This window comes from Gadus chalcogrammus, chromosome 8 (genome assembly GCF_026213295.1).
Source record: "Gadus chalcogrammus isolate NIFS_2021 chromosome 8, NIFS_Gcha_1.0, whole genome shotgun sequence".
Classification (NCBI taxonomy): Eukaryota; Metazoa; Chordata; class Actinopteri; order Gadiformes; family Gadidae; genus Gadus; species Gadus chalcogrammus.
The window spans coordinates 15691386-15718885 of NC_079419.1; the positions used below are offsets into that span (position 1 = coordinate 15691386).

The 27500-nt window shown below is 45.3% G+C and overlaps 1 protein-coding gene across 1 annotated transcript in view; it reads left to right on the forward strand.

The window, feature by feature from the left end:
- b4galt2 (UDP-Gal:betaGlcNAc beta 1,4- galactosyltransferase, polypeptide 2) overlaps window positions 1-27500 on the forward strand; it is a 92228-nt gene that overhangs the window by 24831 nt on the left and 39897 nt on the right. Inside the window, exons 2-3 of the mRNA XM_056597105.1 lie at window positions 12122-12240; window positions 13727-13843. Coding sequence (XP_056453080.1) covers window positions 12122-12240; window positions 13727-13843 — 236 coding nt within the window. The remainder of the gene's footprint in view (window positions 1-12121; window positions 12241-13726; window positions 13844-27500) is intronic.

Below are 27500 nucleotides of genomic sequence, written 5' to 3' on the forward strand. Positions count from 1 at the left end.
CTCTCTCTCTCCCTATCTCTCTATCTCTCCTTTCTCCCTTTGTCTCTCTCTCCCTCTCCCTCCCTTTGATCACCTCCCCCTGCCTCTGGTTTCCTCCTTCTCTCCGTATCGTGGATCTTCTCCTTCATTGTGCTCCTCCTTTGACTCCTCTGCACATTGTATGGTCCCTCTCTCTCTCTTTCTTCTGCTCACTCGCTCAGACCCCCCCTCCACCCTGTTCCGGATATTCCTCTCTGTCTCTCTCTCGCTCTCTCTCTCTCTCTCTGTCTCTCTCTCTCTCTCTCTCTCTCTCTCTCTCTCTCTCTCTCTCTCTCTCTCTCTCTCTCTCTGTGTCTCTGCTGCAGGACTTAACGGTGCACTCTGTTGAAATCAGATCGCTCAGTGTGTCTGCGGGGACGGATAGAGTCAGGGTTGCCACGGTTTCAGGCCAGTCAGGGAGGCAATACGGCCGTTAAATCAGTTAAATCAGCACCCACTGGAACTGCTGCCAACCTCCAAAGGTTGTGCAAGCGAGTGCGAGTGTGTGTGTGTATTTGTGTGTCAGTGTGTGCGTATGTGCGAGTGTGTGTGTTTGTTCATGCGCGTGTCACTGTGTGTGTGTGTGTGTGTGCATGTGCTTGTGTGCACGTGCGTGTGTGTATTCATGCTCGTGTCACTGTGTGTGTGTGTGCGTGTGTGTATGTTTTGTTCTATGTGTGTGTGCATTTAAGAGTGTTTGTGTGTGTGTCCATGTGCGCGTTTGTGTGTGTGCTAATGTGCCCGTGGCTGCGCTTGTGTGCGCGTGCGTGTGTGTCCACCGGTGCATCGCGCTCTCTCTCCGGTCAGCTGAGTGTCGATGCGTGTCTCTGCCACCCCTCTGAGGGAGAGTGCTTCTGGGTTTCTTTCCCTTGGATCCCTTGGGTTTGTTTGTTATATTAAAAAAATAAAAGGAACTCCTAAATACGTTGAAGTGGTGAACAGGGTACTTTTGAAGCAGAGAATTACGATAAGGATTTTCTTTTATTTTCTGCTTCGTCACTGTTTTTTGGAATGCAATTTATGTCAATATTAAATAAATAAATAAATAAATGCATGATTAAATAAATATGCCTTTGAAACAAACAAATCACTATAGTTTAATAAATAATTCAACAAAGTTTCTCTTTAGAAATTACTTTTTACTACTTTTATTTGTTTCAGGGCACTTCTATTTCGTAGTGGGACGTCGACTTCATTATGCAACAATTATGTCCATTTATTTTCCACCACACTCCAGCATAGTTGGGTGCACCTGGCCCCTCCCTCTAAGCCACAAACAACACCAGAAAAAGTCTGTTGGGGAGAGGGGGGGGGGGGGGGGGGATCGGGGCTGAAGTCTGCTCCCCGTAGGGTCAGAAGGGCTAAAGATATCTTCAAACCGATTGGACGTCGTCAGGCGGGACTCGTGTGGTGTGTGAGATTCGCCTAGTTTTCAGAGGTGGATAATCGGGCCAGTAGGGTCTTCAGGTGCTGCCCCTGCAGGTTCTCAGTCCCCTTGGTGGACCCCCGTCCCCACAGCAAGGTGAGGCTGACCGTCCAGACCGGTTGTGTCGAGGTGTGTCCTGGTGAAGCAGCCCGACTGTAAGGCTCCCCATTGGTAGGGCCCACACCCGCCATTCCACAAAGAAGAGGAGAGTGAAACCTCACTTTCCAGGTTTTCACAAAGGGTCATATGTTCTCTGATTCAAATCTGCTGCCGCGCTGGTAGTACGCATCGACATGGTAGTACCATGGATGGATTACAAGGTAAATCCAAGAGTAGTAATGTAGTACATGAGTAGTACTGTAGCCTATAGTCCGCCCAACTGCTAGATATTTTTGCAGCTTCTCATATTGATGCTTTTTTTCTGACCAACCCTGTAAGTAGCGTGTGTGTGTACGTGCGTGTGTATGTGTGCACGCATGGGTGTGCTGTCTACAAAGGTCCACCCAGTTCAATGATGCATCAAATGTCAATGCATGTGGAGACATGTCCCAGTCAGTAAATGGCAGTTTATAGTTTATACAGGCCTTGCAGCGTGCAAATGATGTGCAAAGTGACAGGAAGAGGCTGGTGAGCAGGAGGGAGACGGCTCCCGCAGAAGCAGCCATCCATCAGGTGGGAAGGGATGGGCAGGCAGAGCGCTTTGAGCAGTTATGTCTTATAGAAGTTATGGCTGGAGACGGGGAACAGTTTGATGGCTTTTTGCTTACTGTACTGGGGACCTTGCCATTTAAGTGAATTGTCACCGGCGATAGAGGGCGGGGGGGGGGGGGGATAACACAGAGAGAGAGCGAAGGAAGAGAGGGGGGAGGGGGGTTGAGCGAGAGCGGGAGAGAGGGAGAGAGGGAGAGAGACGCAGGAACATTCGTACCAGTTCAGCGCCCCCTTGCTCACGACACCATGTTAGTGAGATAGATGACACGCTTTCCCTCGCCCTGCCTCCCCCACTCTCAACCGCTTTCTCTTTAATTGCTCGTTCTCTCTCTCTCTCTGTCTCTGTCTCCCACCAAAGTTCCACCTGTCTGCGTTCATTACGGATCTACATTTTCTCTTTTTCGGCTATTACTTCCCCCCCCCTCCTCTCATCACCTCCGGTCTGCTGTCCCCTAGCGCCCCGCCGACAGTGACAGCCCGTCTCGCGGCCTGTCGGCCTGTCTGTCTGTCTGTCGGCCTGTCTGCCTGTCAGTCTGTCTGTCTGTCTGTCTGTCGGTGGATTCTCCTCCGCCTCCACAGAGCTGTGTGGGTGAGGCCTCTTGAAGCTTCAGTGCAGGGCTCCGACCCCTGTTGGGACAGCCTTTACTGTACTGCACTCCCTCATTGCCCCCCCCCCCAGCCCCCCGTCCCGCCTCTTTAACGTACCAGCCCAACGCTGGAGCGGTAGTGGGCCCACTGCAGGATGCACACTCTTGTTTGTTTTTTCATTATTGTTTCTTTCAAATCCACCCCCCCATTTTTCACCTTGCTTTCTGTCTGCTTTAAATATATATATGTATATATATATATGCCCCGTCATCGTTTGGGATTCAGCATGTTCAGCATGTACTGGTGTTATACAGTTCATCTTCATTGTTGTGATTATTCCTTCTAACTACTGAGGACTTTGGTTCCTACAAGAACATAGTGCTGGTGCTGTAGTATTGATAGTGTGCAAGGGCCTAGGCCTTTAAATGTTTAAGATGTTTGGGGGGTTCCAGCCGCCTCTGAGGGGTGTAGCAGTGATGCTGCTTGACACTTTATTAAGGGGATGCACTGTTGAATAAATAAAGGAGGGAGCTCTAAATGGGCCCACGATTAAATAGTTATATTGTGCCCTCGACTTTCACTTGTTTCATTATAAAGCAGCAAACACGTGGAACCCAAAATAGACCGTAACGTGTCCCTTTAAAACTACTGGTGTCCCTGTAACTACAATGTTTAGAAAGGTTACTGCTGTGAAATTTTTACCAGCGCATTGCACTATTTGGGTAAAAGTAATGACTCTTTTTTTTCTATTTTCTTCTTTCTCTTTATTTTTTTCAATCACATTCTAAAGACTGCACTTGAAAAAAAACAACTGGATGTCTTTGAAGTAATCAGGTCCCGGTCATTGTCTATGCATGCTTATTATTTGTGAGCATGTGATTGGTGAGTGTGAGTCTGTGTGTGAGTGTGTGTGTGTGTGTGTGTGTGTGCACATGTTTGTGTGTGCTGTACCAGTCTGTCTGTAAAAAATGTCTGCATGTTTGCTTTATGATCATTCTTGTTTGACAGAATAATCCTTATTGGCAAACACGGAACAGAATCTTTACTTAGCTGACATGCAATGCAAGCAGTATCTACAGATATCGATCGACACAAACTGTTTTACCAAACGTCTAGTGGCTTGAGCAAGATGGCACACCCATACCTGCTACTTAATGGTATCTGAAAGGAATTATCTCTCTGATTAAATTCCTCTGCTGAACAGTCTTAGTCTTAGTTCTGATCACGTTTCATGAAGGGAGACACCTAGTGAATTTGCATCAGTAGTACTTGATGGCTATCTCAGTCATTTCAGATGTGCGAAATGAAGCCTTGGGTTTTTAAGATGAGCTTGGTTCGGCTTAAGTGTACTGCACACAAGGCTTTAATGCTGCTTAACGTTGGGTTCCTCCAATGGTAGCCAGGCCACCGTTCTAGGTAGCACTCTTGTTCCATAGTTAGTCCTTAGTCACTGGTTATCTTACACTTAGTTCGGGTTGGGGAAGTGAATCCCCAAGAAGGAGAAAATCTGCAGTTAGAAATTCAATGGGCCCTTAATTGTAGTGTTGTGACAATGATGCAACAATCTTTCCTGTGGTGACATTATAGTTGGCATCAATTTCCATTTGTCCTGATGGAGTTGCAGTAATTTGTCTTTGACTTTGGCTGCCAGCTGTGAAGCCATTCAGAGTGTCGTAATTGTAGTCTGAAGTCAGACTTTCTGAGTTGGGAACATAATGGGACATATTGAACGCAAATACAAAGTTCTTTCATTCAAGAAAGAACTTTCATTCAATGCATTCCTTGCCACAGAAGGAAAATGAAAACAGCGTCTTGTGATGAGCTAGTCCTTGAGGTCATCCGTGACCATGCATGTAAACACAGGGATGAACAAAAAGGATGTGTTTGCTTTTTTACAATGAAATGCCAGAGAACACAGGTCTACTGCAATGCACTCCTCATCAGGATCCTTAGCAAGAACATCCAGCGGCTGCAGTACATCCAGTATTGTGCTGCCAGGATCCTGATGGGGGTGGGGCAGTACCAGCACATCACACCCATCCTCAAATCCCTCCACTGGCCAGTACAGGATCCAATTCAAGGTTTCCCTTCTGTCCCACCAGTGCCTCCATGGCACTGCCCCCCTATACCTCAAAGAACTCATCACCCCTCATTCCTCCTCACTTCATCTCCGCTCTGGACAGGCCAACCTCCTCCAGCTTCTGAGTACAAGGCTCCGAACTATGGGCGACCGCGCCTTCTGCTCAGCTGCACCCAGTCTGTGGAATGCTCTCCCTGACCATCCAAGGGCCCCACAGACTGTGGATTGTTTTAGAAAAAGGCCTGAAAACCCATCTTTTTAGAAAAGCCTTTGGCTAAACTGCTATTTTAATTGTTTTTCCCTGTTTTTCTTTTTTTGCTAGTTTTAAAGTATTTTATTTTGTTTTTATCCTTTTTCATGTACATTGTAGCACTTTGAGTTCATTGAGTTGATGTGAAGTGCGTTATAAATAAAATGTATGATTCATTTATTAAAACGTCAGAACGGTTGAGTCCATGTTCCAACGTCCAGGCTCCCGCTCGGCCCTGTGTTTGCCAGTCCAGCGGTCGTGCCACCAGCATGTAGCGTCCACCTGGCACCGACCCCACCACCCTGCCGCCCCAACATCGTGTTATGCCCTGTGTTGTTGTACAATCACCTGGCTGTGAACTTGGCCTCTGCCTGGCAAAGCATTGTGCTTCTTCACATTATACACACTCTTCTGAGAATTATGGCATGTCAGGTGTGTGTGTGTGTGTGTGTGTGTGTGTGTGTGTGTGTGTGTGTGTGGGTGTGTGTGTGGGTGTGTGTGGGTGTGTGTGGGTGTGTGTGTGAGTGTGAGTGAGAGAGTTTGAGTGAGAGAGTTTGAGTGAGCCAACTAGCACAATATTGTGCCAGCTGAATAGGGGCGGTAAGTCCCATTGCTGGATACACACACACACACACACACACACACACACACACACACACACACACACACACACACACACACACATACACACATACACACATACAGCACACACACACATACAGCACACACACACACACATATAGCGCAAACACACAAAATCACACACAATCATACAGCGTTAAGACACACAGACCCACACATACTGGCATATGGCACTGATTGAGCCTGACGGTCTCATAGCTACAGCCAGATTCGATTTCATGTAATAGAGTGATCAAACCCAAATTGTGCCAAATTCAGTATCAAGGGACACCCACAATCACACACACACACACACATAGCTTTATTAGTGCTGTTGGCCATACATAACTATGGATGGCTTATTCCTACACCAACAGCATACTGATAATCTATGGTCCAATAATTATGTCTCTCTTATCTATGGCCTCAAAGAAACTAAATAACTATACGAGTTTACGCTTACGGCTTTGCATTAAACCATTTGCCCATTCATTAAATATTCATCCAGACTTCTAGACAACTGTGTGTGCTAAAAGGGTAGAAGGTTTATCAGGCGTGTGCTCCACGAGGTACAAGGTTTTATTAACAGCTGATTAATACCTACTTCTGTGGCATTAAAGGGGACAAATTGTGCAATTAAGATCCCAAACGATCGACTGTCTGTGGCCGTCTCTACCAGATAATTCTTTGATTGCTCTGTGTTTTGAAACGGACCACTCCTTTATCACGGCACAGCGCGTTTCAGAGCGAGAACCTGACAGGCAGTAATTATCTATTCAAATATGAACCTGATCTAATCTAATCTATTTTAATCTCATCTAATCTAATCAAACCAACTCTAATCTGTCTTAATCCGACGCGCAGGGGGGGGGGGGGTGAGAAGGCTGCAGATACAGGGGCTGTGGACGCTGGAACATGCTCTGTGGGCTCCTGTTGGGGCGTTCACACCCTCTCCTCCATCTCCCTCCATCTCCCACCAAGCTGTTGCTCTGTGTCTAAGGACGCTCCCTCCCTCCTCCTCCATCTCCTCTTTTGTATCTTTGTTTCTTTGCTGGCACCGGCCTCTTTACCCTACCTCTCTTACCAGTTAGTTTGTTGGTTTATTTCCGTTCCTTCATTCACTCTTTTTTTTCATTCCTCTGTTCGTTCATTTAGTTTCGTTCATTCTTTATTTCGGTCTTTCCTAATTTCTTCCTTTCTTTCTCCTAAACTGGGTTTCCTCTTCTGTGCCGCTTCCCCAAGTGTCCTTAAGCTGCAACCTCCCTTCCTCACTTTCTTTCGCTTCGTCGCTTTCTCTCTTTATGTTCTTATGTTCCTTGCTTCCTCCATCTGCTTAACACCCCCCCCCCCCCCCTCCTCAAAGTCTTCCATCCAAATACAAAATCACACACACTATAAGCGCCCTGTACAGATGGACGGAGGCCAGGCTGTGCTTCTCGCAGTGTGTAACAGGGTTTGTATACACAGGAGCCGGTGTTGAATTCAATCCAATCACCCATATGATCAATGGACCCTTTTTTCAGGTCGTAAAACTGTTGGTGTGCTTGAAATTATTCTGCAGCCCATCTCGTGAGAACCTTTCTGTGATTCACCGCAGTCTGACGGCTGGTTGTGTAGCGTTAGACGTGGTTTACCGCACAGCCTTAAGCACGCCAAAGAGGGTGGTGACAAATAAAGGTGGTACCACAGTGAAACTGGTCCCCTGGAAACACACTAGGGCTAGCAATATAAGTTTATGCATTTTATGAAATCTGAAACAAAGTGTACTTCGCATATACTGTACATTACGTTTTATTTTTCAAAAGTCTCTGTTTTGCAGTTTCCGGTAGTTTTCATATTATACTTTGTCCATCGGTAGCTTTGTTGTTTAACTAATGTATGAGCTGACTGAAGTATTGATTTCTTCCTCCTGGCATGTTAGCTCTACATGCACGTGGGTTATCCCTTTGCTCTCCTCGTACCTCTCTCCACATGTTACATGTGTTTGACCACTCAAGCTTGATGATTCGATTGAACTTTTGTGTATCGTGCTGTAAGTAGATCTCAACTTTCTGCCTCGTTGGATTTTAATGGACACACACGCAAACAAACCCACAAATGCATGTTTGCAATCACACACAAAAACACACACACACACACACACTGACACTGACACTGACACAGCCACACTCACAAACACACATACAGAAACACAGTGCACAGCCTTCCATGCTTGAATGCAGTCTTTGATAATCACTAATTATTGTGTGCGGCCAGCAATACAAGCACGCTGCTTCAGAGAGAGAGCGGGAAGGAGGAGAGCTGCAGGAACCACAGTCTGAAGGAGCAATGAAGTAAGAAGTAGAGATGGTGGATTAGAAGGGACAGAATGAGACAAAGACAGAGAGAGATAGAGGGGGTGTTGGGGAGAGGAGCGAGTTTTGCAATTAGGTAGCTGGCTGCCTCAGGTTGTTCGATGGGTAGTTTTGTCTTTCTCACTTATAACTGAAATCTCTTCTTTCTTCCCCGCAATGCTATGCCTTCTCTCTCTCTCTTGATCTGTCCTTTTGCCTCTCCATCTCCCTATCTCTCTCTCTCTCTCTCTCTCTCAGTTAATTTCAAGACTAGAATAAGCAATGATGGGCAATATTTGGGCAGTTGTATAGATTAGAGATAGAGAGAGAGCAATGAGACTCTGGAAGTCTCCATCGTCAAAAGGCAGAGTCAGTGAAAGGCATTGGTCAGACTCTTTCTTCTCTGTTCTTTCTGTCTCCTACTGCACTCTTGTGTCTTCACTTTTTTTCCTGATATTGTTCTCTATTCCCCCATCATTTGTGGTCATAAACATCATGTGACTCAGAACATGAACCATGAAGCCTTTCTCATGTTGTTGCGTCATTGAAGTGGTGTGACTGATGTCCAAGTCACTGACCCTACAGAAAGATGTCCATTTTTTTTTTACCCAGCAAACCCTGTTGGGTTCGTGTCATCTGTGTCTCCTGGGAAACGCTGAGAGAGAGAGAGAGAGAGAGAGAGAAAAAATATGTGCAGTAACCAGAGAGGTAAAGATACGGGTGTTGGATACCAGACTAAATATGGTTTTGCAGTAAAGACTGTCTCCACTACAGCCAATGGGCTGCAGCAGCCTTGTTAAACATGCCTGAAAGGAAAGAAAATCTTTTAAGTTGTTTTTGCCTTTCAATTTAAATGGCTTCTTTTTTTTTCTTTTTTTAAGAAGCCATACAACATCATATTCTAATAAACACTCCAACAAACAAGTCTCCATCCTTCGTAAATCCAATATGCAAATGAATCAGCGGAGTTCCGTGCATGTGTGCATACATGTGTTTCTTCTTACGCGGGTGCATGTGTGACACACAAGTGTCTGTGGCTTCACCTCGGTGTGAAGGAGTCGGCCGCGGCAGGCCGGAGATTAAGATGTCATTGATTATGTCTCAACCCGGAGAAGGATTAAACTCCTAGCTTCCTCGGGAGGGTGGTCTCCGGTGGGCCGCAGCTCTGTCCAGACACTCACCACTGAAGAGGGATATCTCAGGTTTCACCGAGCAAAACACTGCCACCTTATTGTAATGTGTTTTTCCATTTTTACTTTCCGAGGAATAGTACCGCACGGACGTGTGTGTGTCGCAGCGTGACGCCACAATAATCTACACCTGGCAGCAAACCTGTAGCTGACCAAACCAGAAGATCCTGTTCTCCACGTCGGAACTCATAAATAGCAACCATGACAACAGCGTTACTGCACCGACCAGGCTTGGATGTGGCACACACAGGCCAGGGCTTTGATTCCCAGTGGAGCCCTCCTCGGTGGAACTAAGTGCACTCCCCGTGCTGTGGGGCTTGTCTAGCACCGGCCGATAAAGCTAGCCGCACATTAGAACACAGCTTTTTTTTTCTTATTTTGCAATTCAGTACCTTTTAATAGACGGGTTGTAAAAGCAGTTTTTTTCTCTATTGTGTGTACTATATTTAGATTTAATATTATTAATATATAAATAAATCTATATTTCCTTTTGCGGGGTAATTAATCGTAAGATTATAAGCAATAGTCTGTGAATTCTAAAGGCTTGATTCATTCATTCTTCTATAACTAGGGTCTGTATTTAATATTCAAGTGTTTATCCATCGGTCTATTAGGGGCAAGCTGAAGGAGACAGACTAGTGAAAGGCAACTTAATTCCAGGTCCAGACCAGAGCTCACCCTATGAAGGATCGTCGCTCTTCATCCTAACTCACCCTGTTGTCCACAGAGTGCATGGACGAGAGAGATTGTACAGGAACAGGCAGGGGGAAGAGAGATCGAGAGGAAGAGAGTTTCTTACCCCTCCTACGTTGCTGTTCTAACCGTTAGACAGACACACAGACAGAAACCCAACAGGAAGGATGAAACGTGTAGCTCCCTGAGCTGATCCTAGCCCGATAGGACTGGTGGTGGATGGTGGTCTGAGGGGGTCTGTTTCAGATTCAGACCCCGTGGCTTGATGGAGACATTATGCATTATGAACACGTTAACCTCGTTGGCATCGACCACAGCGTGGCGCGGTGATGATGGGTGGGGCCTGGGCTGCTCCACACATCAACTCACACATCAATGCTAACTGGGTTATTAGCTCCTGAATACTTGACTCTGTCTTTCTGCACTCCGACGCCCACATGCACGCAGACACACACAAGCACACACACAAGCACTCACACACACACAAGCACACACACTTGCTTATGAAATACACTGCACACACATTGTTTACTTGTGATGAGGAATGCACATTTTATTGAAGCTAAGACCTTCGTCATCGACTAAATCTCTTCAGTCAGGCTCCTCTTCGTTGTTGTTTCCAGTAAAGAGGAGATGTATCATGTTTGCTTTAGCAAGCTCACCGGCCCTGGGAAGTCATGGCCAATTTGATGTATCAATTATAAGATGACGTGTTTGTACACACACGGAGCCCTAATCTTCATTCTTTTAAGAGAGCTTGTTTCTATAATACTGACCTTACTGCAATGAAGTCATTGTAGTTGAGGCCGGCTCAGTGTCTCAAACCACTACACACTACACACTACACACCAAGCAGGTACACACTACACACTACACACCAAGGCGCTGCAACCTTGTGGTGACCCGGGTTCGATTCCCACCTGCGGCTCTCCTATGCTACAAGGCTTTCCGTCTCTCCTTCGAACCCACTTTGCTGTCAAGTATTCCCTGTCCCTATCCATAAAGCGAGGCAATCCCATAATAAAGATACAAGCGTACTAAAAGCTGTCATAGGTGTCATATACACAGTTCTATTCTAGCGCTTCTGTTTGTGTTAAAGCGCAGGATGATGAAATCTTTTAGACATCTTAAGCTAATAAGATACTTGACAACAGAAGGACTCATTAAAGCGATGGTGGATTTGCTATAATGGCAAACCGGCGCTTCCTGGTTTTGACAGCTGGGATGACATTGAATTGATCCCTTTCCAGATGTCTCATGGAGAACTTTATCACCAGTTACATATGTTGTGGAAAATGGAATGTACTTTTTACCGTGTTCACATTTGTCCTATTTGTTTTTCTTACTACTTCTAAGTGTTAATCATAAAACGTATAAAAGATGCCCCGCTTATTTTGTAGTTTGAGGCTCAGGTTCAGTCCACGGCTGTAAACGTCTAGCATGCGGGGATGTTGTTAACCCCGCTACGAGATCTTTATGATCAGCACTAAGTACTTGGACAGCGCCAACATTTACCATCACATTCTGAAGAGTCAAAGCATTACATTCAAAGACAGGGATATACAGGCATAGCACATCCACCCTACAAACACACATGGGAACTTCGAAAACACACTCATAAACACATCTGGGCACTCTGAATTCCGCCGAGACTATGATAGATGTATGGCAGACCAACACATGGCGAGGTTTTTGCTTCTGAGCTGCATAATTACACTTCATGTTGTTGTGTTTCCTCTGACTAACTTCAAAGTCTGTGTTTTTATTTATCCCTTTTTTCTTCTTGAGGAATTTATATTTCTGTGAGGCCCTGTGCATCTCATTAAACACTGTGTTATGCAAAGCGGGTCCCCTCGGAACCATTATTTTCTCAAGCATCGCTTACATACACACACACATTTACTTTGATGCTTAAGTAACTCTCCCTCTGCCTCTTTGTCTGTGTCTCTGTCAGTGTCTCTCTCTGTCTTTGTCTCCCTCTCCATCCCTCTCCAAATCCTTCTCCTTCAATCCACTTCCCCAACCTCCACCCCTTAACTCCTTTCATCCACGTCCTATTCCCATTTATTCATTTACAATTATTTGGGTTCTTTTTCTCTCCTCTATACACTTTGTATTGTTCCTCTGCGGTTCCTCCGGCCCACCCACGCCCCTCCTCCCTCTCCTCTGACTCTTGGTTGATCTGTCAATCTCCCCTCTCTGCGTCCCCAGTGGGCCGTCTGCTGATAGAGTTCAGCTCCCAGATGACCATGGAGCGCGTGCAGAAGGAGAACCCCAACGTGACGGACGGCGGACGCTACACGCCCCCCGACTGTCGGCCCAGATGGAAGGTCTGTCTGTCTGTCTGTCTGTCTGTCTGTCTGTCTGTCTGTCCCTCCCTCCCTCTATTCGTCTATCTGGCTAACCGTCTGTCCGTCTATCTTGTCTGGCTGTCCTGCTCGCTGTCTGTCTGTCTACCCCTCCCTCTATTTTTCTATCTGTCCTACCATCCTACTCTCTTTCTGTCAGTCTGTCTGTCGGTCTGTCTATCTTTCTGTCCGACCCTCTATTTGTTTACCTTGCTTACTGTCTGTCTGTGTCTCTGTCTGTTTCCTTGTCTGTCCCTCTTTCTTGGTGTCTAGCAGTTTGTCTGGCTTGCTGTCTGTCTGTCTGTCCTTCTGGAAGGCTGTCTGGCTGTCTAGCTGTTTCTTCTGGTTCTCTGTTTATCTGGCTTCCTGTCTGGCTAGCCATCTGTCTGTCTGTCTAGTTGTCCGTCTGCCTGTCCAATTGGCTCTCTGTTCCGTCTGGTTGGCTGTCTGCCTTTCTGTGTATGTTTCCCTCAGATTGTCTGGCTGTCTGGATGTCTACCAGTGTAGGTATTGATTTTTGACCCCTAGGGGACGATCACACAGAGGCACGTCCCTAGAAGCATGTCACCAGCCAGACTGATGTTTTCTTCTGGTATGGCGAGCCCGCCGTCGCTTCTCTCTTGCGCAGAGAGAAGCACTTTTAGCGTATTTTAAGGCGTGCAAAAATGTTTAAATATGATCAACTTTTCAGCACAAGGCACATCAGTGTATAACTTGGCCTCGGCCGCTGATCAAATCAAGTATGAGACGGGCTTTGCTACTTCACCACTGACGTTTTGTTGCCACAGCAACAGCCAAACCACCCGACCGTTGGACAATGGCGAATGTGGATGCAAATGGATTTTCCCCCGTCCTCACCCAGTAGCAAAGCAAACAAAGGCAAGACTTTGGAGTCTGATTGAATCCATTTATTTTCCTGCTAATCACGTTTAATGGGCCGGTTGGGCACGCAGCCCCTCTCCAGAGGCGCACCATTCAGTGGAGCCCGACACGCTCTGCCAAGGTGCCTTGTGTTTTTTGAACGGTCTGCGTATCTAGTGATGCGCCTCTTTGTGATCTCCCCTTTAGTCCATCAGATATTAGAAGTTTTATCGAATTGCGCATTTTGGTGTTAAAAACACTTCAGAATCAAAGCTTTTTGAAACAAAGTCAATGGGGAAGAGGGAAGTACTTGTTTTATCCGTGTGTGTGTGTGTGTGTGTGTGTGTGTGTGTGTGTGTGTGTGTGTGTGTGTGTGTGTGTGTGTGTGTGTAGGTGTGCGTGTGTGTGTGTCTGTGTGTGTTTGTCTCTGTGTGTGTTTGTCTCTGTGTGTGTGTGCGTCCATGCGTCTGTATGCGCGCGCGCGTGTGTGTGTGTGTGTGTAGGTGTGTGTGTGTATGCGTGTCTGCATTTGCTTCTGACTGCATGTGTTTGTATGTGTGTTAAACCGTTAAATCACTTCCTGGGTCTGTGCCTGCTGCTGTTCCAGGTTGCCATCATCATTCCATTCCGTCACCGAGACAACCATCTGAAGTACTGGCTCCACTACCTGCACCCCATACTCAGACGACAGAAGATCCACTACGGCATCTACATCATCAACCAGGTAAACCAAGCCTGCCCTGTGTCAGTTATTCTCTCTCGCTCTCTCTCTCTCTCTCTCTCTCTCTGGCTCTCTCTTTCGCTCTCTCTGAATCTCGCGCTCTCTCTCTCTGAATCTCGTGCTCTCTCTCTCTGAATCTCGCGCTCTCTCTCTCGCTCTCTCGCTCTCTCTCTCTCTCGCTCTCTCTCTCTCTCTCTCTCTCTCTCTCTCTCTCTCTCTCTCTGTCTCTCTCTGTCTCTCTCTGTCTCCCTCTCTCTTTCTCTCGACCCTATGTTGTGACTCTACCTCTCTACCGCTCTGTTTTTCTCCCTAGTGTATGTCAGTGAATCCAAGTGGCCTCCATGTAACCCTGTTTTTCTGACAGCTGAAGTCTGTGATGTACTGACACTTCTGTCTCCGGTCCCTTTTTCTTGGGGACCTGATCTGGGTTTGGATTTCACAGTACAATAGATTTCCCAGTGTGCCACTTGAAATGCACGTTTATAAGCAGTGTACTGTTTTTAATGTATGTGTACGTCTGGTGAATTCATGTGTTTGTTTGCTATGCAAGATAATTTGCATGTGTGTGTGTGTGTGTGTGTGTGTGTGTGTGTGTGTGTGTGTGTGTGTGTGTGTGTGTGTGTGTGTGTGTGTGTGTGTGTGTGTGTGTGTGTGTGTGTGGGGATGTGTCTGTGTGTGTGTGGATGTGTGTGTGAGTCAGGGTGCTTTAATGCACTATGGGATTCGGGTGGTGTTTTGTGTTTGCCTGGGAACCAGATGAATCTTGCTGGCTCACGTTTAATTTGCTATGCAGATAAGGTCTGGTTCCACTCCCATGCAAAGGGATTTCTGTCCGGTACAAGATAGACCGACCAATCACAACCGTTTATCCACAATGAGTCTGGATAAATACGATGAGGGTGCCATAGAGAGAGGCATTTTCAACACCAACAAAGACTTCTGATGTAGAACGGTTTGTTGATTCCGCTGTCGAGACAGGTTTAAACGACAGTATATTCTCACTAAATGAAGAACAAACGACTGAACTTGAGGCTTTGGTTGAGAAGCAGATGTCTTTTTTGTGTCCAGATGCATGTCGCACTGGGCCTGTTGGTGACGCTCCTTGGAAATTGAAAATTAACAGAGAGGTTCCAGACTACTTGCAGTTTGCAATTCGTCTGGCGATGCCAGGCTAGTTTTTTGGATGTGTACTTTACTCTGCTATTGGAGTTGCGTGTACATAACTGCTGTGCTGGTATTGTTTGTTGTTGTTGGTGTGTGTGTTTGTGGGTGTGAGATATATACTCTTTTATAGGATGTAAATGTGTATGTGTGTGTGTTTGTGTGTGTGTGTGTGTGTGTGTGTGTGTGTGTGTGTGTGTGTGTGTGTGTGTGTGTGTGTGTGTGTGTGTGTGTGTGTGTGTGTGTGTGTGTGTGTGTGTGTGTTTGTGTGTGTGTGCAATTATGTGCTTTTGAGCAAATGTTTTTGTGTGTCAGTGTACAGACACGCTTTTTTATTGTGTTGTAATGTGTGTAATGTAAAGTCATGTGAATGAGCACGTGTTTGTGATCTTTGCGATACGATATGGGTATGTGTGTGCATTACTGTGCTGGTGAACCAGTGTGTGTGTGTCTGTTATTGGATGGAAGTGTGTTTGTACATAACTGTTAAATGTGTGTGTGTGTGTGTGTGTGTGTGTGTGTGTGTGTGTGTGTGTGTGTGTGTGTGTGTGTGTGTGTGTGTGTCTGTGTGTGTGTGTGTGTGTGTGTGTGTGTGTGTGTGTGTGAGTTCATTTCTCTGCCATCATTGGTAATGAGCTCTTCTCGGTGCCCTTTCAGTCCCTTGTGGCCCGTGAGCCACAGCTTAATCGCTCCCCCCACGGATCAGACCTTTGGTTCCGCCTGCTCCAGGGTCCCCCACTTCTGATATGGTTATGTTCCAATATTTAACTCGCTCTCTCCCTTTCGCTCGCTCTCTATATCTCCGTTGCTCCTTCTCTTCCCTCTTTCTTGCTCTCTATCTATCCTTCTCCCCTTCTTGCTCCCTCTCTCACTATCTTGCTCTTTTTTCCCCCTCTCTCTCTATCACCCCCTCTTTATTTCCATATCTCTGTCCCTCTCTTTTTATCGCTGCCTCTTTCCCCCCCCCCCCCCCCTCTCTCTCTCCTTTTCACTTGCTCTCTCTCTCCACCTCTCTCCATCACTCTCTCTCTTGCTCTCTACCTTGTTCTCTCTATCATTTGCTCTCTCTTCTCTCCACCTTTATGTATAAAACCATCCACTAGCAACTCTCAGAGCATGGTGATTTGCATTTCAATTGCAAAACCATAATCCAGTTTATGTGCAACGTGAGGTATGTTGAGGATGAACCTATAAAAGATAATGAATTTGCAAGAGATTATAGTTTATAGGGCCCAACAATGGCCACACAAATAAGTTGTGATTATTTTCCTTATGACAGGACGTAGTTTTTTCCTTCCAGTTAAAAGGGAGCTTTAGTTAATTGAATTTACATATTTGTCTTTTCTCGCATATGTATGTGTAGGGTTTTTATATTGGCTACTATGTGCAGCTCTATTAAGGCCCAATCCCATTTCTACCCCTTACCCCTTCCCCTTACCCCTTCAAAACAAGGGGGAGGGGTAAGGGGAAGGGGTAAGGGGTAGAAATGGGATTGGGCCTTACTGTATCTTTGGGTCAAGTGTGTTGGAGTCCTTCTGGTTCAGCTCTTCATTTGCACGGAGCAATGTCAATCAAAAAGGGATAAGCAAGCAAAACTGAATGCAAGATATATTAAAAAGTTGAAAAGCACACACCTTTTTCATTGTGCTGAAGGAAAAATGTAGATTTTTTTGAGTGTGCTTAAGCATTGAGTAGAGTAGCGCCATTTAAACAACACCCAACGTCATGCACCCCTTACCTCTGACTTTATGTCATTTTTGTCTGGACCAAAATGTGGCCTTGTAGAAGAAATCCTTTACCTCAGTTGAAATGTCAACAGTCGCTGTTCCTACATGGTGTATTGGTTCGGAGGGCTACGTTATGCAGTCAGTTATGTTCCTGTCTTCTAAACTAGTGACAAAGTGTTTGTCTTGCACACTCTCTGTGTTACTGTCAAACAGATTTTGAATCACACCAGCGGACAGGCCTGGCGGCCCACATAAAGGGCAGCTCCGCCTCAGTCTGTCCATAAAAGAGGCTGCCTCGCACTGTCCTCTGAAGTACTGACTTTATCTTCCTCCCTTTCCGTCGTATCATATGAATGTTGAAGAACATAAAGGAGGATGTCCTTATATCTATAGAAATGCTTCCCCTCAGCGCTGTCTCTCTTGTCATCCATGTATGGATCACATTTGTGCTTGGCTTAATATTACTGTTCATACTAAATATTTTAATAGCTTTGCATTGTTGGAATTTAAAAAGCACCCCGCAGATCAAGTTTCCAGATCTAAAGTAACAATGCTGTTGATCACAGTCGACTTGGCTTCCAACAATACGTCTTCATTGTACCTTCAGGGGATTCAGACTCATCACCCTTACACTGTCCGATTGTCATTACCTCCACTCCATACGCTCATTCATAATAATAACCAAGAATGTACTTGTACCCATTGGACGTGTGCGCCGTTCAACGCAGATCTGCTCTCCTGACAGTGTCTGCAGACGAGCGGGAGGAATCCGGGACAGGTTCGGCTGGTTCAGCAGACGGAGCGAACCACTAAAGTGTGTGTTCAGGCGGGGCGGACAGGGAGACCCGGGGGTTGGCGGAGACAGGGGGGGGAGGGGGGGAGAGGGAGCGAGGCAGAGCAGACGCAGGAACCAAAGCTTAAGCGAGTGGAAAAACAAACCGACCCGAGCGACAGTAGTGCAATTTTGAGGAGGCTCCGGCATGATTGGCCGCTTAAACCTTTCCTTCCTGAGGCCGCCTGAGGGGGTACGGGGCGGAGTATGGGGCGTTGTTCACATCGCGCTCGCTCGAGTGTCTCATACTGGGTGTGGGGGGGGGGGCTTTCCCACGTAGCGGTGGTGACAGTGGTGGTGGAGGAAGAGGAGGATGAGACAGAGGAGACGAGGTCATCAGCAGGGAGAGGTCATCAAGAGAGGAAGAGTACCCATCTCAGAGCGCATGCGTTCTGCATGCGTGCCCTTTAATGTCTTGTCTTTATGTTCCTGTAACAGGGTTAGATGACGAACACACAGTGCACGCACACATACACAATATAAGAGTAACCCCAAAAGAGGTTTATCACACGACACTCGGGTCAGAGTACAACGGCTCCGAGGAAGCGGAAACATCTGGGGAATGAACGGTGCCAGAGGTCGAGGACACCTTTCTCAACGTATCCATTCCAATTGTCTCCTCCGACAAAGGGCGCTGTGTCGTTCCCTATGAGGATTTGTACCTCTCTTTGAAAGTTGTTATTTTTCCAGCCAACGATACAGAAGCAGAGCGACAAGAGGAAGGGGGGAAATGTAGGCAGGGCCTTTTTGACATTGGCTCAGAAGAGTGAGGGGAGCCCGCAAGCACTGAGGCTACCTCTTTGTGTGTCCACCCCCTCCTGCCAGGGACCAGAGCCAAGGTTTGGCTGTTGACTGTCAGCTCGTCATGTCAACTGGAGACCTGCCCAGAGACACAGGGAGGACAGTCAGATAGAGACCCACAGACAGACAGACAGACAGACAGACAGACAGACAGACAGACAGACAGACAGACAGACAGACAGACAGACAGACAGACAGACAGACAGACAGACGGACAGGTGTTCAACAGGAAAAGGGGATTGAAGGGAGAGGGAAAGGAATATGAAGAGTGTAAGGAAGAAAAAGAACGAAATTCTGAAAGAAAGAAAAACTAATAAAACAGGGAGAAGGGTTAGTTGAATGAAAGAGGAAGGTACAACGGGAGTACGAATGAAAGATATTTATTGAATTGTTGTTGTTTTTTACCATGTAGAGGTCAAAGTTAAATTGAAGTAAAACCTTGAAATGCATTCAAATTCAACAGATAACTGTTGATAACACTGAATGTGTCCCTAGTCAGTCAATTTCAATGTTCATTCAATGTTTTTTATGCATTTTTGATATAAAAAAATGCTTCACTCTGTATTATCCATGTATTTTCATACAGGGTTAGTTGGGGTCACTTATATTTGATTTGTGAAAGACCTCTTTCTCCAGTTGACAGATAAATGGGAAAGTTCATGTTCTATTGGTTCACACTTGATTTAAGCTAGGGTAGGCTAAATAAAAATACACATGACCATCTCGCTATCTTTAGCAATAGCACTACCGAGCGTTGTGGAAAAAATTAAACATTGTAGGGGTGTCCTCGCTATAGTCTTATCTGATTCGTCAGACCAGACCCATCTTCGACTGATCGTCCAATCATATATAAGATATTTCTTCTAACATATGCAGCTCAATGATGCCTAAAGTGACTGACCGCCACCACAAACAAATGTACTTTTAACAATATGACCACAATTGTAATTTGACAGTAAAGATAGGCACCTATTAGCCTTATATATTATACTATGGACTAATATAATATACTACAATTAATATAATAATTCTTTGAAATCAAACTGATAACGCACAGTATTTATATCCAATCATGCATAGATAAGGAGAATGTAGAATACTGCCCATTTCAATTTAGGAGAATGAATGAATGAATGTATTAATATGTGTTGAAAGCAATCCAATCATTTTATTTGGGTGAATGAAATGGTTCGATGGCTGATTGGATCTTTGGAGGCCCGTGACAGCTGCAGATTACAGATTTGTGGCTAATTTTTTCAGATCATTTGATTTATTTATCATTAAAACAACTTTTTAAATCTTGACAAAAAAAAGCTTCTAAACTAAATAGCTTACCCTAGCTTTAATGTTATATATAATTAATAATATTTATCCATCAAACCCAAGTTATAACTAATCCCATTCATCCTACCATAAACGTCCCCTTCTTCCACACTGCTCATACAAACCCCAAACGTTTAATGCTTGGATTGCATTGTATAGAGTTCATTTTGCACTTTTATGGAAATGGAAAAAAATGTGATTACAGTAAAAGTGAAATTTAACCCTTGACATTAAAGGTACAGAAAAGATTCAGCGTTCTACCAATATATTTGCAATTGTTTGTGAGGCCAAACCATGGGAAGGTTACACACTCTTTCAACAAAAATGCTTTCGTACACGGCAAAAAGTTTTTTTTTTTCATATCTCCACCCACTGCTTCTTTTATCTGAAGCGCAGTGGCTTTTGACAAAATAATATGCAAAAGGATGTTGCACACTTACCTTTTCTGGGCTCTCTGCAGTCTGCTGCTGCTCATTATTCATACTGCTGTAATGAGGTTTCCAGACACTGTTTAGAAAGACTAGGCTGATAAAATACCAACCTCAGAAGCAAGTCATGAAATAATAAGCAATTCAAATGATCCGTTCATATTTCTCACCTATACTGATCTCACGTCTAATGGCCTGACCCAAGTGTTGAATTAGATTAGTACAGTTAGAGGCGATTGCATGTTTTTTTCTGAACATAGTGTATACAAAGAGATGTTATTTCCTATCCCTGTTTACTGTGGCTTGGGTTCTGCATTGATTAGATATTCCCTACTGAACTGAACTGAACAAAGCCCTCTTTGTTATAACAGCCATTATTTTCCTATCACGTAGTGAAAGAGGTCAGTCCCCTAGAAAGATATCTAGGCATATATAGGCATAAACCTATTTTATAACTTTCCCTCCCTCACCCATGTCCATTGCTCTAGCACCCTCGCTCTCGCTCTGTCTCTCGTTCACTCGCTCTCTGTCTCCCCGCCCATGTCTCTCTCTCATTATACCGTGCTGCAAGTCTCTTTTATGATGTTAATCTTCTGCAATCACAAATCGACTATGAGCGGGAAAAGACAAAATGCCTGCTGTTGACCGTGGTAGAGAATATTGATCTCATGATTAGCCACAACTCCCTTGCTCTCCCTTTCATTCTTTCTCTCTCTATCTCTCTATCTCTATCTCTCTCCCTTCCCCTTTCCGTTCCTTATTTCTGCCCGTTTTTCGGTGGAATAAAGTAATGGCCTCATTTGTGGCCCCAGAGCCGGTCTGGTGTGAGGTGCAAAGTGGTGGATGTTGCCAGCCGGTTGTTTGTGATGAATTATAGATTCTGAATCTTCTATTCTTCTCCCCTTCCTGTTTCTCCACTCCTTTCTTCCCCGCTCTTCATGCCCTCTCCACTCCTGTCATCTCCTCGCTCCTCTCGTCTCGTCTCCGTGTCACTCCTCGTCGCTCCCTGCTCCCCTCACCTCATTTGCGTCCTCATCCCCTCCATTATGCGCCGCCCAGACTCCCTCTTTTGTTTGCACGCCCTCATCACATCCCCTCTGGAGGACGGCAGCAGGTAGAGAGAGCAGGGGCTGCCTCGCCTCCTAGAAACAGGCAGTGTGTGCTCGACTGCTTATCGTCTTAACGTATGCAGTCAATTGGAGTCTTACAAAGTGTGTAATTCGATGGAACACACAGGCAGCATGAGTCAATACTGCACTCACTTTGAAGTTGGCGTCTACTAATCAATGGTTTCACTTACAGAATGAGTTTCTGTAAGTGCAATGCAAAAAAAAAAAGAATATGTAGTAATATGTTGCTCTATATTTTGGCTAGCTTCATGCTATAGCCTACCTAAGCATGCCCATCTAGTACTAGCTCTATAGCATTGCCCTGGCTTTCCAGCATGGAATGCTAGCTCTATGGCATAGCCCTGGCTCTTTAGCATACATAGGTAATGCTAGCTCTATAGTATTGCCCTGGCTCTAAAGCATGCATGGGTAATACTAGCTATGTGGTATAGCTCTGGCTCTATAGCATGTAGCTCTACCGCTATTGTAGAATACATTTCTACAAGCAGTAGCACGGTCGATGGTTAAATACTTTCTTACGCTATGTCGTGGCAGAAGATGGAAGCAACAGTTTGTATGTATGGGAAGGTGCTTCCTCCGTGATAACTTTCCTGGCTGAAAGCATTATCGTTGGCTTAATAGCATCTTGGATTATTATTATTACTCTGTAATACTGCGGCTCCATCGTAGCATAATCGTTCATTTGAGGGACCGTTGTACACACACACACACACACACACACACACACACACACACACACACACACACACACACACACACACACACACACACACACACACACACACACACACACACACACACACACACACAAGCAGACAACTAAGTCTTTATAATTTAGCATGGCACCATTTGTCATGAAGGAATCCAAGCATATTAGCTGTGCGTCTTTCCTTGAATAAAGGGCAAAAGTCATTGGATGCGTAGTGCCACATGGAATTGACATTTAAGTGTTGCATAATTTAATGGAATTTTCCCCCCCTTGGATTTGGATTCACTTAATCATGCGTTAACTGCATTAAGAGTTTATGAGGGAATATATTCTTTATTTAGCTATGTTCCGACCATTCCATTGCATTAAATTCATGTTGTTAAGGACAGAATATGTTTTTTAACATCCGCATCTTGGACTTTGGATGGTCTCCATTTAAATATTTGTCGGCAGCAACATTGAGAGTTGTTGAGTGTGTTGTCGTCGGTGAAGCGGTTTTCTTCCTTTCCCATGAGACATTGCAGTTGTTCACAGCGCAGCATTGGACCCCTTCACCCCGTTTGTTTTGCCGCCTTCGATCCGGCGTACACAATGGCGTGATCCCAGGGCGGCTGGGTCTCCTCTCCACTCGTCCCTGTGGTTCAGAGGCTCAGCCTGCAGGTGACCTGGACGGTTCTTCCGGGTCACAACACGTGGTCCGGACCCTTCCGGCCACGTGGATCATCTTCTTGTTGCTATGTAGTGTGATTCAAGTGTGTGTAATCCAGTTATATGTTGTTCAAATGTTCTAAAACAAGCCATGCCCTTACCCAGCCGAGCTTAATCATAACAACGCTCTCGGCTTCCTTATTCTAATGATGGATGTTGTTTTTGTTGCACTCAATCAAAGGCTCGTTCCCGCGATGTTTTGAATTAATTGGGTTAATAGGCTTGTTTTTTTGTGCCCAGCAACAGTTTTAGGTCAAGTTTACAAATCAAGGCTGATTAACTGAATTCAATGTCCATTTATTAAATCCTTCCCAAATGCATCTCCACTGGTAAAAGCCATTTGCACCTCCCACATTTACTCATGGTGTCCTCAATATATCTCAAGCGGGTGCGGATGCAATCAAGAACTGCTCTCCAGTTACTTAGAGTGGTTCCTCAATCATTGTTTCCATACTAGTGCTCCAACCGAGATTTAAACTTTCAAACTCAATTCAACTTTAAATAAAAAAATGTGTGTGGACCTTAATGTGACGCCATCGACCCAAAACCCAGAATGCTATGTTTCCTCCGCACCTTCTATAGGAGCACACGGCTCAATATATCACGGAGACGTAGGCTGGGTGACGCCTGCTGCAGTATATAATAGATAGAGGGGCTTCCGCAGCCATTTAAATGCAAAGCTCTTATACAGTTTAAAGAGATGACGTTCCGGCGTTATCTCTTTAAACTGTATAAGAGCCGTTGGGTCAGGCTGCCAAAGGCTAACAGCTACCTGGATGCAGGGGGTCTATATCACTTGGCTTGGAGATGAACTAGGTAGCAATAACCGCAATGCCGCGGGTGATGGTGGTGGTAGATCCATCACCTTGGTATTGATGTCTGAGTGCAGAGAAATCACCTCTAGTGAGCCTCAGAGTTAAAGAGCAGGCACAGGAGCGTCTCCCCCTCCGCAGAGATGTTGGGGTTTGCTCCCCTATGTTTTGTTGTCCTATTACTTTCCTAATTGTATTAGGAAAGTAATCATCCCAAGCCTGTGGTTGCTGCTCGCTCCTTTGGTAACACATAATGGTGTTACACAGGACCACTGTGTAAAGCAGACCTGAATTATACTGTACACATTCGTGGGAAAGGGGATGTGTTATGAGAGAGAGAGAGAGAGAGAGAGAGAGAGAGAGAGAGAGAGAGGGAGAGGGGGGGAGGGAGAAGGTGTGAATGCAATCTAGGTAAATGTAGCCGGGACGCAGGCTCAGTGTGAGGCAAAGAGCGAACGTGAAGAGGGATCTGAGGGATTCCTGACGGGGAAGTTTAGAGCGGCGACAGCCTGGCGTCATCACCCCAGCGAGAGGACCTGTCGCCGACACGCAGGCCTCACATGCCGGCTAGCATCGTGACACAGACACGTTTCCTCTATGTTCGCATGACTGTGCTGTACTCAAAATTGTCAACATCCCCCCCGCCCCCCCCCCCCTCACAAACCCCTTGACGCTCTCTCTCTCTCACTCTCTCCCCCCTCCCCCCCCCCCCCCATCCCCAACATTTGCAATTCATCTTTTCTTTGCAGCTCAATGTTTACAGAAAGTGCACCCATGGCTTAATAATGATAACGCTGCATGCGGCGGTAGGGATTACCAGCTGGGACGCCGGCGTGATGTAATACACGCTGTAGTGAGCCGTAAGGCAGGCAGAAATATAATGGGAGAAGGGAGAGGGCACAGTTATTGTACAGAAAATTGCTTCAAAATGGAGCCCATTTATCATGGTTTCTGTCTAATGGCTGCGGAGAGTGTCGTTGTGTGGAGTGGAGATGGGCTGCGGGGGCAAGGCGAGGCGGATAACAATAAAATCCTGTATCTTTGGATTCCTGTGTTATTAGAGACGGCTATTTGCAAGCCCATCCTACCTGCATGGTCTCCCTCTCTCCCTCTCTCTCTCTCTCTCCGTCTCTCCTCGGGCAGTGCTGGAACTCGGCTTATGGCGGGAAATTGCGAGACCATTACAGCCGAGGAACGTGTGTACCGTTCCTCAGAGCAGGAAACATCGCAGAAATAGAAGTGGCTAACTGAGTCTGCGTATGAAAGTGTGAAAAAGTGTCTTGTTGAACACGGTAAAATATAGTTGTAGCTGAAGCATGTTATGATTAAAAATGCATTATAGATTTGTTTTGTCGTACACTGAGCTCGAAACGTCGATTAAAAAGTATCAAAACGCACTAGTTCCCTGAATTGAACAATCTCTACTAGTTAAGTCTGCGTCTTCCCTATCTGCCGTCTACTGCCCTTGAAACACGCAGAAAAGATAACAACTAAAATATTGAAGTGCTCGGGCTGAGATGGCGACTCGTACACACTAGGTAGGCCTGGGATAAAGCCGCCCGCGCATGAAATCTGTGGGAAGCGGAACCAAAATCAATAACACAAAAGGTTTCTCCCGGAAAATTATAACTATCGATCTGGTGAAAGTGGATCTGGTATTGGTCTTGTCGAGGTCTTGGTAACAGGAAATGCGCTGGCCGTACTCAAGGGGGCCATGGTCCAATGTAAGCCGCCCATCTTATGTAGCCTGTAAACAACATTAGGGGAGGGCCAAGGGGGGGCGGGCTGTACGTCGCCCCCTGGTGGGCGACGTACAGCTCTGTGAGACTCCGCCCCTTATAGGTTTCCGTGTTCAGCATCCTCCCTCTCGCCGCTGAGCGTGTCGGGTGACAAACCTTCTCGATGTGGACACCTTGAACTTCAACAGATGTTTTTGATATCAGCAGATAGTTCCGAGCCTAGGCTTTCGGAATTCAAGCATTCGTGTATCTGGTATTTTTAGTAAATATCATATTCCTCTTCACCAAGAGGAAAGGCCTCTTGGTGAAGAAAACACAAAACCATCCCATACAAATATGATTCATGTTTTTGCCTCATTGCTCAGCCATGTTTTTCTGTTGGTTGGATGAGTTAATGTTTTTATTCTTTTGATTTTGTTAGAACCTATGATGTCTGAAATTTGAGTTAGAAGTTTTAAGAGAATATGTTATTCCTTAAAATTGTAGCTTTTATCGTAGTGACTATTAGGAATATGCTAACTTTATCATCATTTGTCAACCATGCAAGGCAACAACCAGCTCGTCAGGAGCCCTTAGGGTTAGATGTCTTGCTTTTTACATCCTCAACGCTCAACTAGGGGGTGCCGGGCATCGAACTAGCAACCTTCCGGTTAAAAGTAAATCCGCTAAGCTTTGGATCACTACCAGAGTCCGAAATGTTGGTTTCGGACACTTTGGATGTCAGCAGTCAAATGCAAATTATCCCCAAGAATTTTATCAACCACACCCATTTTTAAAAGACTTGGAAGGTTAGTTTAACAACACAGCATTAACTCAATCCCTGAGAGATATCGAAAGTAAATTTGAAGGAGACACATTTCAGTACTTAACGTCCCACCATTGCCCCCGTGTTGTTTAGTCCTCTGAGATAAAGAGCTTGGCCATTGCTAAATATGCTCAGTGGAAGGAGAGCTTAGATTCAACGTTAGCCTTCTCCGTAGCCTATCGCTAACGCGCCCCCAACCTCATATCTGACCTTCTGTAATATGTGCTTATTCTCTATTTTGCTTTAAAACATAAAACGACAGCTTCTCTTATGCTTTAATTATAAGAAGACCTCGGGTCGATCGTATTACTGCAGGCATTTCAACTTGAAATGATTTATCTGTAACATTTAACGTTAAACTTTAACGTGTGTAATCCCACTTATCGGATTACTACATGCAACAACCTGACAATCAAAGAAATTAACATGGTTAAGTATGGGTACTAAATGCTAATTATACTTTATAGATATTTATCCATGTTATTAAACAAAAAACATGGTATAAAACTATAATCCAACCCGTTTTTTTATTGGATATTTTGTTGACAACCTGTGTTCCGGGTTGAGACTGCATGTAACTAATATGTCTTTAGAGAATATTCCAGAAAGAGAGTAAACCAGCTCTGTTGAGTTATACTGATGATGGTAAAACCAAACTTGGGCAGGCGTCAGCTCAAAATAAACAAAGTCCAACCCATGATTATCCGCAAAATCTAAAGAGACCTTGTTGTTGTTGATGTTGATGCTGTTGTCCTTCTAAGTTTCAGTTTTGCTCAATTAAATGACTTGTCTTCTGCGTTCAGCACCTAATTTGATATCTATATTTGTGGGAAGCTGAGTAGGGAGGCGTCAACATCCATGTAACTCGCCGGTTCCCCTAAGCCGGCTGCAAAACAATGTCACACAGAGTAGTTGTGTGAGCTTTCAAGTGCTTTCAATGAAATGCAATACTGCTTGTTTTCATTATCATTGTCAACGGCGTGATCTGGCACAGGAAGGCCCCACGGAAACAAGAGATTCACAACAACAACAACAGTGTCCTGAATTAAATGTGGTGACACACGTAGCTACGTTGTGTACTCAAATGCATATTCAAATGTGCTTCAGTTCAAACCTCATCGATGAGCTCATTAGTGTTCCGTGGGTTACTTGCAGTTCATCCGCGACATCAATTTCTCTGTAACCCTACACATGTTTTTATGAAAAAACAATCCATGCAGATACAAGTACGGGCAGATGGTTGCAAATTAACGATTCCACAATTGCGAGGTTGCCTCTTGATCGCAGTCCAAGAATCCCCCACGCAGGCGCCGGTGGGGAATGAATCTGTGGTGTACTTTCCACTTGATTAAATCTCACACACACACAAATACACTAATACACACGCACACTAATACACAAACACTAACACACACACACTAATGCTCGCACGCAAGCATGCGCATACACACACACACACACACACACCAACACTAATACACACAC